Raw genomic sequence first — 16,656 nt, forward strand, 5'->3', positions numbered from 1 at the left:
TGTATGCTCAAAATAATATTTTTAACGCGAGAAACAGCGTTATTGATAATAAAGCAATTTTTACATCTTCCTGTTAATGAATATTACTAATAATGTACTTTATATAGCCATATAATTCCTGTCTATAGTGAATTTTTAAGTTTCGATGTTTTATAATTATTAAAGCAATGAAGTGTACAATATTTTCTCAGAAATCAATAAAAGTATAAAGGTTCATAAATAAGAAATATTATCAATTTACATTTAAATGATATTTTGTTACATTAGTCAGCTTACTGGTTAATCAAAATATTAGTTGAATGTACTTATACAAAATTATTAGGGAAAAATAAAACAACATACAAATAGCGTTGATTTTTTATTATGATGAATGGTCACAACGTTCTACACCCAGCAACGTAACCGACGTCCTCCGTAAGGCACTAGTAAAAAAAACGGACGCGTCGGACATTAATAATAATCACTACTTCCATCTATTAAATCATAATGAGAACTACAAAAATATAATATTATTTTTCTATGTCTTAAATAAGAAGCGAAGACAACTCTGTGACGAACGAAACTCATTTGGATATTAACCTGCGCAAAGTTATCTTCTATCTAAGACTATGCATAAAATTGATACTTCTCTAAGCATTTTTGGCTGAGTCTACATACCATACATTATTTAAAAAATATAATTTAAAATGTATCTATTCTAAAAATATTAACATAACAAAAAGCCTTCACATTTGTCCACATATACAAAAATTATTCAAAAAAATGGATTACATCATGAATTAGGCATTTATAAACAAATCGGACTTAATAAGGGATTATTAACTGATTAATATAATAATAAAGCTTTGTGTAGAATCTTTTAATATAACCCACCCCTACAAAGCAACATTGATAATTATTTGTTTATTTATGAAAAAAAGCAATAAATTAAATCAAAACCAAACTTTATATCATATGTCTAGACTTTAGATAATAATTTTGATGCCTTGCGTTTACTAGTGCAACAAAATTTTCCATTAAAATACTAAAAACAGTGGACACTTGTACCCTTTTACTATATCAAATTGAACCCAACACAGATATGTAACAAATTACATTATGATATTTACAATGTTATCTACAAAACAAGAATTGGTTCTTTTCGAAATATTAATTAAAATCTATTTAATGTAAGAAAATACTAATGTATTGTCCTAATTCTAATTATACTAGTTAATCATAAGATTTGATATTATATGTTAATGGTAAAATATTTTAGAATGATTTAAGTATCAGGAAGGATATAATATAAGATTAGTTAAATATTTTAGACTATGTTTGGAAGTATAGGAACAATAAATGTTGGATATTTCAACATGTAAAAAAAAGAAAAGACATTATGAACTAAGTATTGATATGAAATATATATTATGGAAAAGTTTAATCAGTGTTAATTTATTTAAATATTATAATACACTGAGTGAATAGATAAAGCTTCGTTTCTTATCACATTAAATAAAATTGAGTCGAGACATCTTCTATAGAAATCATAAATTAGTTATTACAATTATTGCATATTACGATATTAATTAAATTCCTGTATTAGGAAAATTGTTTATCAATAGTGACGAATCTATTATATACATCGCCAGTTTCTTAAATGATGAGCAAACTTAGATGAACTAATATGACTAAATACTGAACGCCCATTGGTTAACGTAAAAGGCAATCGCGATCACCGACAAATCACCAATCAGATTAAAGTCGAATTAGTCAATCTGACTTTGACAAGAGTTTCAGAAACTGGAAGACATTATATATATATTTAAATTGATCAAAATGGTTAGTTGACAGTACTAATACACTTCTTTTTGCGTCAAACTTTTGAAAAAATAAGCAGTATATAAGTCTTGTTCAATCAGTGTAAGTTTTTCTATAACAGAAACTGCACCAATATGTAGCAAATAAAAAGTTCAGAGGTATTACAAAGATTAATCGTTCTAAAATCGGCATCTTAGAATTTGTATTTTGTATGAACAAGTCGATCGACTTGATCAATTGATAAAGTTATTAAAATAGAAAAATAAAACTGTTTCAATTCACCGGCTACGTCTTTTTGAACCTCCAATATTTATGTACACATTTATCATTTGACTTGTGCAACGTTTAGAAAATGTTAATGAAGCATTATAACATTTTTTTCTAAGCATTTATCCGCCTTTCTTACTTTCTCTCAGGCACAAAAACCAGTATAATTTTATATATATATATATATATATCTATATAAGATTATAATACCAAAAAACAAACTCCAAGTAGCCGACTTTGTAATATTATAAATTTATAATTGTGATATTAAAAATATTGCATTTGCGTTCTAATATATTGCTACATTAATGCAAAGGTTTTATCAATTCCTAATAAATAATGCAGATTAAGACAATTTTTCTATCTAATTAGGCAAAATTTTTGTATATCTTAATACTGAATTGATTGAATTAATTAAATATTAAAATTTTATATTAAAAAATATAATTAAAGTTAAAACAAATTATCTAGCTACAATACGAGTCTAAGGATTGGTCAACAATGTAACTATATCAAAAGCAGTCTGTGTTCTAAAGGTACGAGGTGTTATTATACTAAAATGATAAATGTTAAATGATATTAATTTAAATAATTTGGCAATATAGTCCAAACTTGGATTGTAGGGCGGATTTATAGGAACAAAATTACTTGATATGCCTTGTACAAACTGTTATAATTTGGGACAAGGTGGTTCCATACTTTGGCAAGAAAAAAAGCTATTTTCAATACTGTTACTGTGACAATATTACATCAGTCATTATATATATATTACACATTTACAACAGTCATCATCTATGCGACAAGCATAAAGATTAATCCATGGGTGTTTCTTAAACTTAACTTGATTACTAATTTGAATAAAATATAATAATACAGACTGTAATTTATCCGTTATCTTTTGGCAATTAATACTCAATATTTAATTATAATAATTCCTACTCTATAGCACAAAGCGATATGATATTCCTGCATTGTAACAACAAGACTGTAGCCCGCACACATTGACATATAAATATCTCATCAAACGACACTTTTACGGCGAAATATTTATACTACACTCGCAACAGTGAATCAACAATTACGAAAATTTATATATTTCAGCTACGAGTAAGCTTCACAATATTTTTCGTCTAGCTCAGTCGCATTTATGAGAAGCTGTCCTGCTCGCATTCATCCCAACTGTCGCATTCATACTGGTCGCAGTCGTAGTCGATATCGCAGGCGGCGTGGCCGGTCGCATCGGAACTGATGTCAGTAAGCGCTGCATCAGATACCGGCTTCGAAGATATATCTAGTATCTGAGGAAAGTAACATATTTAAAAAAAAAACTTAATTTCATTGTGTTATATCAAAATATTAATCTTATTTTCTTCGCTCGGCTAATATATATATTTAATAATGTCATATCTGCATTCGCGAGTCAGCAAGAATGATACCAGAGAGATGATTATCTCTACGTATATCGTCGTATATCTATACGCGTCTTACGTCTGCTGAAGATCTGAGACTATAGTTGTCGGAATGCACGTCTCGCTCGACGGACAGCGCGTGCAGGGCCACCGAGCTGCGCTTGGGTTCGTCGCGGCACTGGTCCTTGTCCGAGCGCGCCACTTGCTCCGACGGGTGAGAACGTTCTGGAAACGAATACGAATAACGTGACAGAACTGAATACCAAATAGCCGACTGTTCTCTGTTTAAAGATTTTTAATAAAGAAAAAATGAATTGATTAATTAGTTAAACACAAATATTACAGTGCATAAATGAAAAAAATGAAACTGAAGCATCTATAATCGTCTACTTTAATACCTTTAGCAAGAGGGTCAGCGAGAGATACAGGAGACGCAGAGCGCGGGGAGCCGAAACTGCCACTAAAGTACATTTCAGGGTTTGCTTCGTGACGATCTAAAAAACATCCGAATCACTCATACTGGGGATAATCTAGCTAATGTTTTAAGTACAACTACGTTCTACATAAAAAATATTTTAAGAAACCAACAGTAACAACAATTTAGAATGTATGTAAGTTAAATAAAATGATTGAATGAAGCGACTGTAATGTAAGATGACATATCCGGTAAATTTTTAAGTGAATGGTGGTTTCTTAATAAAATAAAAAGAGTTCAAATTTTACTTTTTATTGGTTTAATTTTTAGCATTTTCATTAATATAATAACGCTAATTTAGTCAATACACATAAATATAAAAAATCATTAGGTACCGCAATCAACAACGTCTTGGAAGACGTAGTTGTCAATGGCGACTGGTTGTCTGATCCACGAGTGCGCCATCAGCTGCGCCACCGTGCAGCGCTGCAGCGGCTCCTTGCATAACATCCAGCGCAGTAACTGCTCCAGATCTGTATTAAAATTCATGTGAATCAGTCGATTCAAGAGCTTCAAGAATGTAAAAACAAATATATAGACCCACGGTCTAATATTCTTTAAAAACTTTGCAAAAAACATCAAAATTAATACTAGAAAAAGTACTGGTCAAGTAAAAAAAGGATTTTCTTCTGAAAAAGAAGATTGAAATAAATTGAACTTAATATTAATGAAATTATAGAATACTATTATGCTACCTTCCGAAACGACTTGAGGGAAGGTAAGTGGCCCCTGTATTGTGTCCTCGATGTCAGAGAATGGGTTAACAAAGAACGTCAGCACATACAGAGTTATCCCCATTGACCACATCTCCAATTCAGGACCGGCATACCTGAAAAAAATGACGATTATTTTCACACTTGAATCGGATTGAGTAACAGAATTAAATGCAACGAAATTACGGAATATTGTGATACTTAAAGTACTATGATCATTGCGTTCAGTGAAGTTTTTTTGCACATAATTTTTATATTAACCATAATTGAGGAATACCTTTTATAAATATATTGACGCTGCACTATATTATGACGCAATTAAAATTCAAATTAATATATTTTAATTATATAATGGTATCATTGGTAATTAACAAATGTACAAATACTTTGTCTTTAGTGATGTAATGAAAGACTAAAATTACTGTTATTGCTGTATTAACAAATAAATGTAAATATATTACGTACTTGTTGCCCGCCAACACCTCTGGACTGCAGTACTCTGTAGTTCCGTAGAAGGTCGCGAAAAGAGTATCTTTGCTCATGAATGTCGCCGAGCCGAAATCGATGAGCTTTACGTGAAATTTATTGTCAATAATCACGTTTTCATCTTTTATATCGCGATGCAGAATATTTAGAGAATGTAAGTATTCCACAGCTTGGCCAATCTAAAAATAAAAAAGCCTTTTCATATTGTTTACACTATTCCTTCAATTATTTGAATATGTGATTACTTTGAAAATAAAAAGATGCAATTTATAAATGGTTAGACTATTCAATAACAATAAAAAAATGTGATTCTCACATAGAAGTTATTTATAAATTACATTTTTCTGTTTTTTATTTTTTAAATATTTTTCTATTCTAAGGAATATTGTTTATATAATAGCAAATATGAAGAGTAGTGTGCTAAAAATGTCGTTTATCGGACCTGTCTAAATATATAGCTAAGTAGCGGCTCGTCAAGTCTTGGCCGTCGTTCGATAAACTCGAACAGGTCCATGCCTGCGCCATGCTTCTCCATAACCATTTGGAAATACTTTTCATTCTCGAACACGTCGATTACACTAACCTGAAGCATTAACAATACATATAATGTTAATTACTATTAGATAGTTAGAAAACGCTGAAGTTGTTGTAACTAGTTTCTTACAGTAATATAAAAATAAATGATATCATTTGCAAATTCACTAAGACAATAAAATTTTCTGACTTACTTCTTTTATAGAAACGTTAGTAGAAGCATATTTGCAGCAGTGTGTAGTTGCGAGGCACTCACGATATTGGGATGGTCGAGTGTGAGCAGCAGGCTGAGCTCCAGCGGCACGCGGCGGCCGTCGGGCGCGTCGCTCCAGAAGGCGACTCCCACCTTCTCCTTGAGGATGAACTTGGCGACGCACAGCAGCCGGTCCACGCGGCGGTACGCCATCTTTACACACCCGTACGCGCCCTTCCCTGCGGACATGATCTACTTTATACGTGACTGTTCGCTTCTAAAAAATTAAAAATAATATCAGAAATATTGTTTTTCATCTAAATTTAAAATTCAAGTGAGTAAATATAAAACAATAAATCTTTAGCATTTAAATATTTACCAATTTGTTTTAGCGTTACATAATTCTTGTTATATTCTCCGGCGATTTGTTCCTCTCCACCTTGGCTCATTAATGACATCGATTGTGGCCTACTGCTAGCAGATTTGTTACCCTGAAATGAAATGAAATTTATTAATATTTTTTATTCATACATTTTAACATCGATTGTATATATAATCGATTGTCAATTTCTCCGCACATCTCTAGTATATAATTATAATATAGAAGATAAGACAATTGTGTTTTTATTTCATTAACACAGTGTCTTTAGCGCCGCGTTATCCGCGCGCACTCGCAGCCACACGCAGCGCACACGCAGGCCCGTCGCCAGCTGCACGCTCGACACTACACACTCACGAGCACGAGCGAGTTGTCTGCGGTGGAGGCGAGGCTGGAGGCCAGCGTGGCGTGTCGCGGCGCCAGCTGCACGCTCGACACGTGTACTCACGAGCACGAGCGAGTTGTCTGCGGTGGAGGCGAGGCTGGAGGCCAGCGTGGCGTGTCGCGGCGCCAGCTGCACGCTCGACACGTGTACTCACGAGCACGAGCGAGTTGTCTGCGGTGGAGGCGAGGCTGGAGGCCAGCGTGGCGTGTCGCGGCGCCAGCTGCACGCTCGACACGTGTACTCACGAGCACGAGCGAGTTGTCTGCGGTGGAGGCGAGGCTGGAGGCCAGCGTGGCGTGTCGCGGCGCCAGCTGCACGCTCGACACGTGTACTCACGAGCACGAGCGAGTTGTCTGCGGTGGAGGCGAGGCTGGAGGCCAGCGTGGCGTGTCGCGGCGCCAGCTGCACGCTCGACACGTGTACTCACGAGCACGAGCGAGTTGTCTGCGGTGGAGGCGAGGCTGGAGGCCAGCGTGGCGTGTCGCGGCGCCAGCTCCAGCGCCGCGTCGGCCGCGCGTACTCGCAGCCACACGCAGCGCACGCGCAGGCCCGTCGCCAGCTGCATGCTCGACACCGTGTACACTGCACCTATGACAAGTAGACAGTTAGGTGTGTGAATAGAGTTTTACTAAGAATCTGCTGGCTATAATGACCCCATTGTTTGTTCGCCAAATGCACCGACGTCATAGCATTAAATGTCAATGAGTAGCGATGATCACCTTAAAGGACAAACTAGTTTTACTGCATATTATTTATTACAGTCTATTCCAATGGCAGAAGTTAAGATAAATGAACAACATTGATCTTGAATTGAGATGACATATTTGGTTAAGATCTACATAATCTATGAATTCAATCAATATATTTTTAGTTTATAATAGGAAAAAATGGCTGTCGTTTTCGAAAACAAAATACTAGAAATTTATTATAACTCACTAAGTTCTGTTCCATCTTTATGTACTACGACGCCCTTGTACGTGCCGTCTTTGTACCCGCAGTCGTTCGTGTCGCATTGTTCGGACTTGCTGTTGCGGGTGTGTTGAGGCGTCGATGTTGTTATGTGCGTGCGAAGTACACGTTTCGTAGCACAGGGTGTTTCAGGAGGGTCATCTAATAGCATTTAACGTGTGAAAATATGAATAAAAAGGTTATATACATATAATTTTCATTATAATTTACACACTGTAACGGCACCTTTGTATAGTTTTTGCGGATGAATTCATTTCGGCTGTAATAGCAAAGAAATTTAATAAAGCATATTAGAATGATATTAGCAAAACCTTACAAATGTTGTCTACCTAATATTGCTTTGATAGACGACATCTGACTACTTGCACTTACAGAGATCCTCATAAATTAAAAGGAAACTGTCATCAGACATTTCGTTACGTATGGATAAATCCGTGGGCCGAGATTAAATAGAATCGAAATAAAGATGATAGAAGAAATTTAAAAGCAGCTGCCGTGGTAAATAAAAGATTATGGTACGGATATTTGTCGCGGAGGAAAATATAAAAAAAACTACGCGCACCCCAAATTAATATTACACATGTTAAGCACTCATGATATTTAATTTTATAAAGTTATGTATACCATATGTTTGTCTAGTTTTTATTTGAAATTTTTATTTGATTAGGTGAGTAGTTACCACACAGTTAGGACTTGGGAGGCATGAAATATTAAAAAAATAGCAAACACAAAAAAATAAAAAAATCTTACCGTCATACTTCTTTCTGGGCGCAGATTCAGTTTGCGTTTCCAAATCGTTGTCATTACTCAAGCTGTCGATACTTTCATCATTACCATTATGTTTCGGCAGGTCTTCTATTTCGCAGCCCGGCGGTGGCATTTCGTTTATCGGTGTTAGGAAGTCTGCGCTAGTTTCGTTCGAGTCGCAGAAGTCCAGCGATATACTGCTCCTATCCTCTTTTCCCTGGGCTTTATTAGATTTATATTTACTTGAATCGAATGACAGTCTCAACGACGTTTCGTTCAATCGCACCCGAGAATTACCAGTCGGCGTGACCTCCTGCGAATGCTGGGACGTGTAGTATATAGAATCAGATTTTTCAACTTGTTTAGTCGGCGTCTGTTTAACTTGATTGGATTGTTCAGATCGGAGTATATTTTCTGACCGAGATTTCGATATACTGCTCTGGCAGTAGTTCTCGTCGTCTATGGATATGCCGGACATGCCAGACGTCACATCCGGCAGAGCGGATATGTCGTTCCTCTGCTCCGTAGTGCTAAGGCTGGAGACCATATCCTGCGTGGGTGTCGGCGTGTGGGTGACCATGCTGTAGGACTTGTCGAGACAAAGTGCGCTGGAGGACTTCTCCCGAGTCGTCGATAGCATTGACTGTTGCACGTTTAGAGACATACAAGCAGATTTTTGACTTCCATTAAATGCTTCACAGGAATCATCGTCAGTATCAGAAGCTACAATAATAATGTTTTTCTTTAATTATATACATTTAATTTAAGGTTTTAAAACTTTTAAATGAATAAATAGTGCATTATTATATTATTATAAAACTAATTTAAAAACTAAACCTTTCGTTTAGTTTTAAAATTAGTTTTTATTTTGGTTAATGACAATGTTAACATAGTAGTAACAGCAAATGAATGTCCATTTCTTGCCAAAGCCCTCCTTTCCTGCGCATTCCGGGGAAGGAATGTTATTCAATACATACGTGATGTTTTTCTTATTTGCCGAGCACAATCATATTTAGAACACAAATTAACGTTAAGAAATTTAGTTAAGAATTACATATTCTATCAAACCGCGGACCATTTCGGCGCGCCTCAGTACGTTTAGCTTAGTTACGTTCATACAGTAATGGCTTTAATTTAAGCAATGTTTTAATTAATTACAATACCTGAACTTTTACTTTACCTGAATCTTCATCATCATTATTTACCGACAGCGTCAGGTTTCGGTTTCTGTCCTGCAATTTGACAAGGTCGGACTCCCGGCAAAAGTTCTGTATAACATTCTCGATGTGGTGACCGATAACTTCGGAATGGGCCTTGCCAAAAGTCAGCATTGAAAAGTGTTGATTGCAAGCTGTTATGATGCCATTTTCATCTACTACCAGAAGACCACTTACATTGTAAGTTACCTAAAAAGTGTAGAAGGGTTAGAAGTTAATAATAAAGAGGGAGTAGTCTTTATCTGCGCACGAACTTGGGAACTACAATATATCCTAAGCCATTGAGAATGGCCACTGTGCATAAATCGGTCAGGACAATATAATCATTATCGTCATACTTCAGTTGGAATCTCAGAAGGAATGTGTTTGTCTGTTATCAAAAGCTTGTGAGCTCTGCAAGCAGACATTACAAGCTTTTAATAACAAGCAAACGAAAAATACTACAATATATTTTATTTCATAAGTAACTTTGCTTACCCTAACATTCACTATGAATACATGATTTTCTTTTGTAGTCTTTAATGATGACCATGTTGCTGATTCCACAGTATTTAGTTTAGATATCCAAAGACAAAGAGGAAAAGAGCCCCCATCTAATGTTCTTCCTGAAAAACAAAAATATTTAAAAAAAAATTATTATTCTTTATATTAGGTCCTTACATATGAAATTAGCGTTTTGTCGTACTGACCACTTTGATCTGAAATATTTTATATCTTTGGTTAAGAATTCCAAATTCAAATTTATACATTCATTTAGATCAAATGTACCAGCATTTGAATTTTGAAAACAGTCATTCATTTGTTTTTACCTCATTATTTTTTTCTTTGGCGCCGCTTATTACCGCACAGTGGAAAACATGAAATATCGGTATATATACGAGTACGAGTTCTACCGGGGCACCAGTGCTGCAGCAACAGCTCGAAGGATTAATGATGTGTACGGCGCTGGTGTCGCAAAATAAAGTACAGTACGTTTTTGGTTTCAACGTTTTCGTTCTGGAAATTTCGAAATGAAACCTTCAGAACCAACCCCGTGGACGGCCGGAGACCAAAGTGGAAAATGAAGAATAAAAGGCTATTGTGGAAGCTGATCCATCACAAAGCACTTCAGAGATAGCTGCAGGCTTCGGGGTAAGTGATACAACTGTATTAATCCACTTGAAGCAAATCGGGAAATTAAAAAATCTTTAATGATGGGTACCTCATGAATTGAGTGATTCTAACTTGCAAACACGCGTCGACTGCTGTATTACTTTGCTCAACCGACACAATAAGGAAGGGATTTTAAATAGAATCATTACTTGTGATAAAAAGTGGATACTGTACGATAATCGGAAGCGCTCGTCGCAATGGCTGAACCCTGGAGACCCAGCCAAATCCTGCCCTAAACGAAAATTGACTAAGAAAAAGTTACTTGTGAGTGTTTGGTGGACTAGCGCCGGTGTCGTTCACTACAGCTTTATAAAATCTGGCCAACCGATTACGGCAGATATCTATTGTCAGCAACTGCAAACCATGAAGGAAGAACTAGCTGCTAAACAACCGAGATTGGTCAATCGCTTTAGGCCACTGCTGCTTCACGACAACGCAAGACCACACACTGCACAACAAACGACCACTAAGTTAGATGAGCTAAAATTGGAATGTCTGCGACATCCACCGTACTCCCCGGACCTTGCTCTAACAGATTACCATTATTCCGGAATTTGGACAACTTCTTACAAGGAAAAAAATTCAACTCCGATGCGGCAGTCCAAACCGCCTTCAAAGAGTTTATAATAATGATTCTCGCCCCCATGGTTTTTTTAGTAAAGGGATCAATGAACTACCTATGAGATGGGAAAAGTGCATAGATAACAACGGTGCATACTTTGATAAATTAAATATATATACAAAAAAAAAAAAATTGACTATATTCCTCCCGTACAATACGCTAATTTCATATGTAAGGACCTAATATTACTGCAAGGTAAAAATTATAGGTTTACAAATCGTTTAGAATAATAACCATTCTGTACATAGAGACTAATCCATAAATCATGTTATTTGTGGAATTATAAAAAAATACTAAAAACTGACTATCGTATGTTCTTACCGTGACAGAATATGTGTAAGAGCAAAATATTAGAAATACTTAACCATATTAACTTTAACAAAATAATTGCACTGATACTAAAAAAAAAGTAAAAATTATATTATACTCAATTATGTATAATGTTTGGTTACATCGTATGATTTAATTATATATCATAAGTTATAGGGGCAAATGGGCCACCTGATGATAAGTGGTCATCACCACCTATAGACACTGACACCATAAAATACTTATAATCCCTTACGTCATGCATGCGCTACCGACTTCGGAAACTGAGATGATACGTCCTTTGTGCCTGTAGTTACACTGGCTCACTCAAATTGATTGAATCTACTTACCAGTCACCTTCTGTTTAGATATATTTTTAGGCATAGGCGCATCATATGCTGGTATTTGTATGGAAGGTATGAGGGATGCAATAGGCAAACCGATTAATTTCTCAGATGAATCAGCTTGGAACAACATAGCTGCGTCATCACCGTCACAGGACAATATTATACCAGTCTCTGCATCTATTGTCAACTGAAAATATATAATATATTGTTACACATATCAGTTTTCAATAACCTGTATATATTGTTGTATTAAGAGATTATTAAAAAAAATTGCTAAATATTATTTACAAATATATATATTTTTTAAACTTAAATTAATTTTGCTTTTAATACATGATGACATTTCATTTGTATTCCACATTTAAATTTATTCAAGTTTCGAATGTGTTCTCAAAGAACAAACTCATAGGTCTGTATTTTCTGAGCAATGTAAACTTGAATTGTATTTTTTTATAATAAGCAATAAGTAAAAAAAATTTCTATGACATATATATATGTATAAAGAACATCTTAATTATATGTAAATGTACAAATTATAAATGCATGTTTACCCGCTTACATACACAGTAATTTTTATAAAATGTTAATATTTAAATAATATGCATCTTACCACAACATTTTTACATATAACTGGTTCAGCGACTACCAAGCATGGTCCATCGTTATCTAATTGTCTTATCCAAAGTGAAACTTGGACTGATCCACCGACTTTTGATACGAGTTCAACAACCTACAAGACAATTACATTGAGCATATGGGTATAAGACAAACAAAACCACAAATTAGCATAATTCAGAGTAACTTTATACTTTTTTTAATTTTTCTTAAGTTTTAAAAGCAAAAAGTAACACTTATGAACACTTATGACAATTAAAATTTAGATAGTTTAAGGAACTTTGTAGTAAACATTCTATGAAATTAACAAATATGGCATAGAGGTACTTTTTAAAAAAATGTAATAGATTTGAATTACTTTTCCACTCAGCAATATAATAGTGCCATCTTCAGAAATGTCAGCATCTCCTGCATCATGTAACTTGAATGTTTTGCTGCTTCTTTTTCTTAAGAGATCAGTGAAACGAAGATCGCATAGTTCTCCCGATGAATAGCCAAGGAGGGAACAAGCCTTGTTGTTGACAATGAGAATCTATAATAATAGGAAAAGTACATATACCTTGAATTAATTCTGATTATCACACTATTAACGAGGTAAGTTTTGTTTTTTTTTTCATTTCATGCAAAAATTACAAAGTGATATAAAATTTTGTATAAGTTTAATTGTAGTTTATAGTTTCCGTCGGGACCTATACTATAAAGAATATTAATATTTTGCAAATTTTTGAAATATAGCATAATATCCTGATGAAGTGGGAGTGACAATTGTTGGTTCAAACGCTTTTGAATTGAATGCTGCCAAAACTATGATTGTACAAAAACTGTTATATAAGAGATTTGTAGGTCTTTAAAATTTCTACAACAATCAGCGACATCATACCTCTTTTATAGATAGCTCACAGTATTAATTTTAATTTTTAAAGTAAAGAACGAAATATTATGATAACTTCAGTTTAGCTTAATTGTTACAAAGTATTAACTCTTAACAAAATAAATAATATATAAAAATCTTTTATGTACATAAATATTGCCACTTAAAGATTGCAATTTTAAACAGTATTTATTAAAATATTATGACTTTTATTTAAATAAAAGCGTGAAAATATACAAAGGGCATGTTGTACGACACATTAGCACAGTACGAGCAAATTGATTGTTTGGCGATTGTTAATCTAATCCCCTTACTTTAAAAGTATATCAGAATAAAATCCTTATTTTATGGGTATGAATCCAAGGCATGTAGTTAGTATGTATTTACTTTACATTTTGGTGTGATATGTATTTACACAAAAAAAGGAGAACAATAAAAGGGTTTAGAGTTCTCTAAACTCTAATAAATACAAAATATACATTGTAATGAAATATCTATGACAACAAAATAAGGCAAAAAGCATTATTACCTTTTTACAGTGTAGTGTAGTAGGATAATAATTAAAGGTATGGCTAATTTGTTTCAGCTAAACATAACTAACTAAACTATTGTTATCATAAAAAAAATTCTGTCTGTAATTCAATAATATTTATAAAGATGAATATTCTTCAATGTTTACGTAAAATGTCTTCTAGAAATTATGTTTCTAATTTAAACATATTTACTTTAGATGAATTTGGTTCTATGGTGAACACTGCCTTTGAGGGATTAATTGACTGTTGCAGACGATCTGTTTGGGACTGAGCTGGGGAACCCGCGACTTCACCAGCTGCCAAAGTTGTGTTGAATCGTAATCCATTAGGACCATCAACTAAAAATAAAAGAACATTGCAATATAGATTCGACATGTTTACAAATCAATATTTTTTTCCATCTCATCCTAGGATGTATTTTATTTGTATTTAAAATGTATTGTTAATTAAATAAATATCATTCTTTACTTAATGACTTTTAGGGACGGCATCAGGATAAAATGGCGAATTATAGAATAGAGCAGACTTAAAGGGGCTGATTGGTGCAGTGGAGATAAAAAAATTATTAAATTTTTAAGACAAATATATTAGTAGAAATTTCTTTGTTTTAAATATATTTTACTTATATTGGTATCTATCAGCCTTACTGCTTACAGAGCAATTAGTTGAATGTTAAAAAGGATGTAACTTATTATAGCACTTTTCAATCATCATTTTATATATTTTATAATTTAATGTCAATTCAAGTTACCACTGCATTGTTTTATTTATTCACTTGCCTCTTACTAAGTCAACAGCAGGTTTCACTTTAGTAGGGGTCTCCAGATCCATCTTAATAGGTCTTACTCGCCGGTTTAATCGTGGAAAACTCTGGTTGCCTTCAAAGGAGCAGTTGCTCCAAACATTGCAAAAATTTTGTTCTGGCTTGACCGTTCTGGAATTTTCTTTTAATATTAGAATAAGGCCATTTTTATTTTATTTAAGACATAACTAATTACCTGCAATATTTACCTGCATTTGTCATTGATGATAAGATGTTTTTCAGGCGTAAGTAAACTATTAATGTTTTCATTTGTTACTGCAGCAAGTGTAAGCTTTCGTTTCTAGAATATAAAAAAAATATTTCGATTGTGTACAGAAAACATGTCAATATGCAAGACTTTCAATAAGTACTTACATCCTTTGGTGTTAAATTTAGATGTTCTGGTGAATAAACATCTAAAAATCTGCCTAGTCTAGGTTTAACAGGAGTTAAATCCGCTAATTCTGTAGTAGCACCACTGTTTCAGTAAAAAAATGTTCATTATCAGTTTTACAACACGTTAACAATAAATATTACAGTAACGTACAACAAGCTAATGCTAATCAGCACTTTATGATTTATTTACATCCTACAGAGTTATTTTTATAAGAAAATCAATAAGTTACAGCGCGCAAGTTCAAAATACAGCAATTGGTTAATAGACCTGAAAAGTTATGCTATATTTCAATATACCTGTTAAATTGTAGCATCTTTGCTGTTTCCATTTTAATGTGAAATGTTTTACACCTATTGGCGAAGTCGATAATGCGATAATATTTTCTTATTACTGCAACTAGTCGTTAAGCTAAATTTTTAATTTTCAAACAAAAGAGGTAAACCGTAATCTGTTGTCAAAAGTTTTGTTATTGCATTGGAAGTAATTTGGAAGTAATTAGCATTCGCAAATTCAAAAGAATTCAAACAAATTTAGCCTAAAATTCAAAATATATTCATAAATAATTATATAAAATTTTTGAAGTAAATTTTTATTTTCTTTTCTGGTCAATTTTAATGTCAATTTTTTTTTACTATTCCTTTATGCGCTAAGTAGATTATGGTTTCATATGTGCGCCAGAACCACTGAATGTTCTTGTGTGTTGGATGAAAATCTGCCATATGTCTGCAATCTGCATTGAAGCAGATTGGTCACTAGCGTAGACAAAGAAACAAATCTCTGTCTACGGTCACTAGTGTAAGTTCCAAAAGCCAGTGATGCCAAATCCTACAGAATATTCCCCCTAGGACCAACTTCAAATTCTCCTAAATATCGATTAAGAATCCCTAAATTTTTGTTGTACACTCAGTTTGAGAGGTAATTTCAAATACAAATTAAAAATACATTCAAGCATTCATTATTTGCAGGCAATTAATTAATTATTTATTTGCGTGTTGCCTTACGTGAAAAAATATAATGAACCAATATTGTTCATAAACTTGCATGCATACTCAGAGCTCAAACTGTATGCCTTCTAACCTGAAATGTGGCTGATTTAAATAACATTTATATTATAGATAACATAAAATATTATTTAATGTTCACAGTGCTGCCTGTTTTTTTACATTCAAATATGACTAGTTAGGGTTAATAATTTAAAAATATATTAAAAAAAGAAAGTTTTCAAATTATTCCGTACATCCAATAACCACAACTAGCACATTAAAAAATAATTTCAGGTTATACCTACTAGCTACAGTAGCGCCCGCCATTCTTTATTTCATACATTTCGGTAGACACTTGCGGGTGAACCTTCTCCTCAAAAAGAGGAGAGGAGGCCTTTAGCCCAGCAGTGGGACATTTACAGGCTGTTACGGTTACGGTTACGGTTTGCGG

General features: G+C 33.8%; 1 protein-coding gene across 1 annotated transcript; it reads right to left on the bottom strand.

The window, feature by feature from the left end:
* Nucleotides 1–1,333: 1,333 nt before the first annotated feature.
* Nucleotides 1,334–15,606, bottom strand: LOC126768593 (PAS domain-containing serine/threonine-protein kinase). Its single transcript, XM_050486781.1, has 23 exons — nt 15,519–15,606; nt 15,201–15,303; nt 15,035–15,126; nt 14,803–14,957; nt 14,216–14,361; nt 12,978–13,151; nt 12,615–12,734; nt 12,008–12,191; nt 10,052–10,179; nt 9,538–9,763; nt 8,361–9,080; nt 7,578–7,751; nt 7,069–7,229; nt 6,257–6,368; nt 5,941–6,116; nt 5,593–5,733; nt 5,130–5,329; nt 4,647–4,780; nt 4,287–4,424; nt 3,875–3,970; nt 3,556–3,701; nt 2,304–3,365; nt 1,334–1,979 (listed from the first exon to the last, which is right to left on the bottom strand). Exons 1-22 carry the CDS (start codon nt 15,548–15,550, stop codon nt 3,213–3,215), a joined length of 3,711 nt encoding a protein of 1,236 aa, XP_050342738.1. The 5' UTR covers nt 15,551–15,606; the 3' UTR covers nt 1,334–1,979; nt 2,304–3,212.
* Between the last annotated feature and the right edge of the window lie 1,050 nt (nt 15,607–16,656).

Source organism: Nymphalis io, chromosome 1 (assembly GCF_905147045.1).
Source record: "Nymphalis io chromosome 1, ilAglIoxx1.1, whole genome shotgun sequence".
Classification (NCBI taxonomy): Eukaryota; Metazoa; Arthropoda; class Insecta; order Lepidoptera; family Nymphalidae; genus Nymphalis; species Nymphalis io.

Excerpts from the sequence above, each read along its gene's own strand:
- LOC126768593 (XM_050486781.1), bottom strand. The coding sequence starts at position 15,550 with ATGGAAACAGCAAAGATGCTACAATTTAACAG. Across the intron at positions 15,304-15,518 it reads AAGATGCTACAATTTAACAG|TGGTGCTACTACAGAATTAG; the intron begins GTATATTGAAAT and ends TTACTGAAACAG. Across the intron at positions 5,734-5,940 it reads CACTCGACCATCCCAATATC|GTTAGTGTAATCGACGTGTT; the intron begins GTGAGTGCCTCG and ends TTAATGCTTCAG.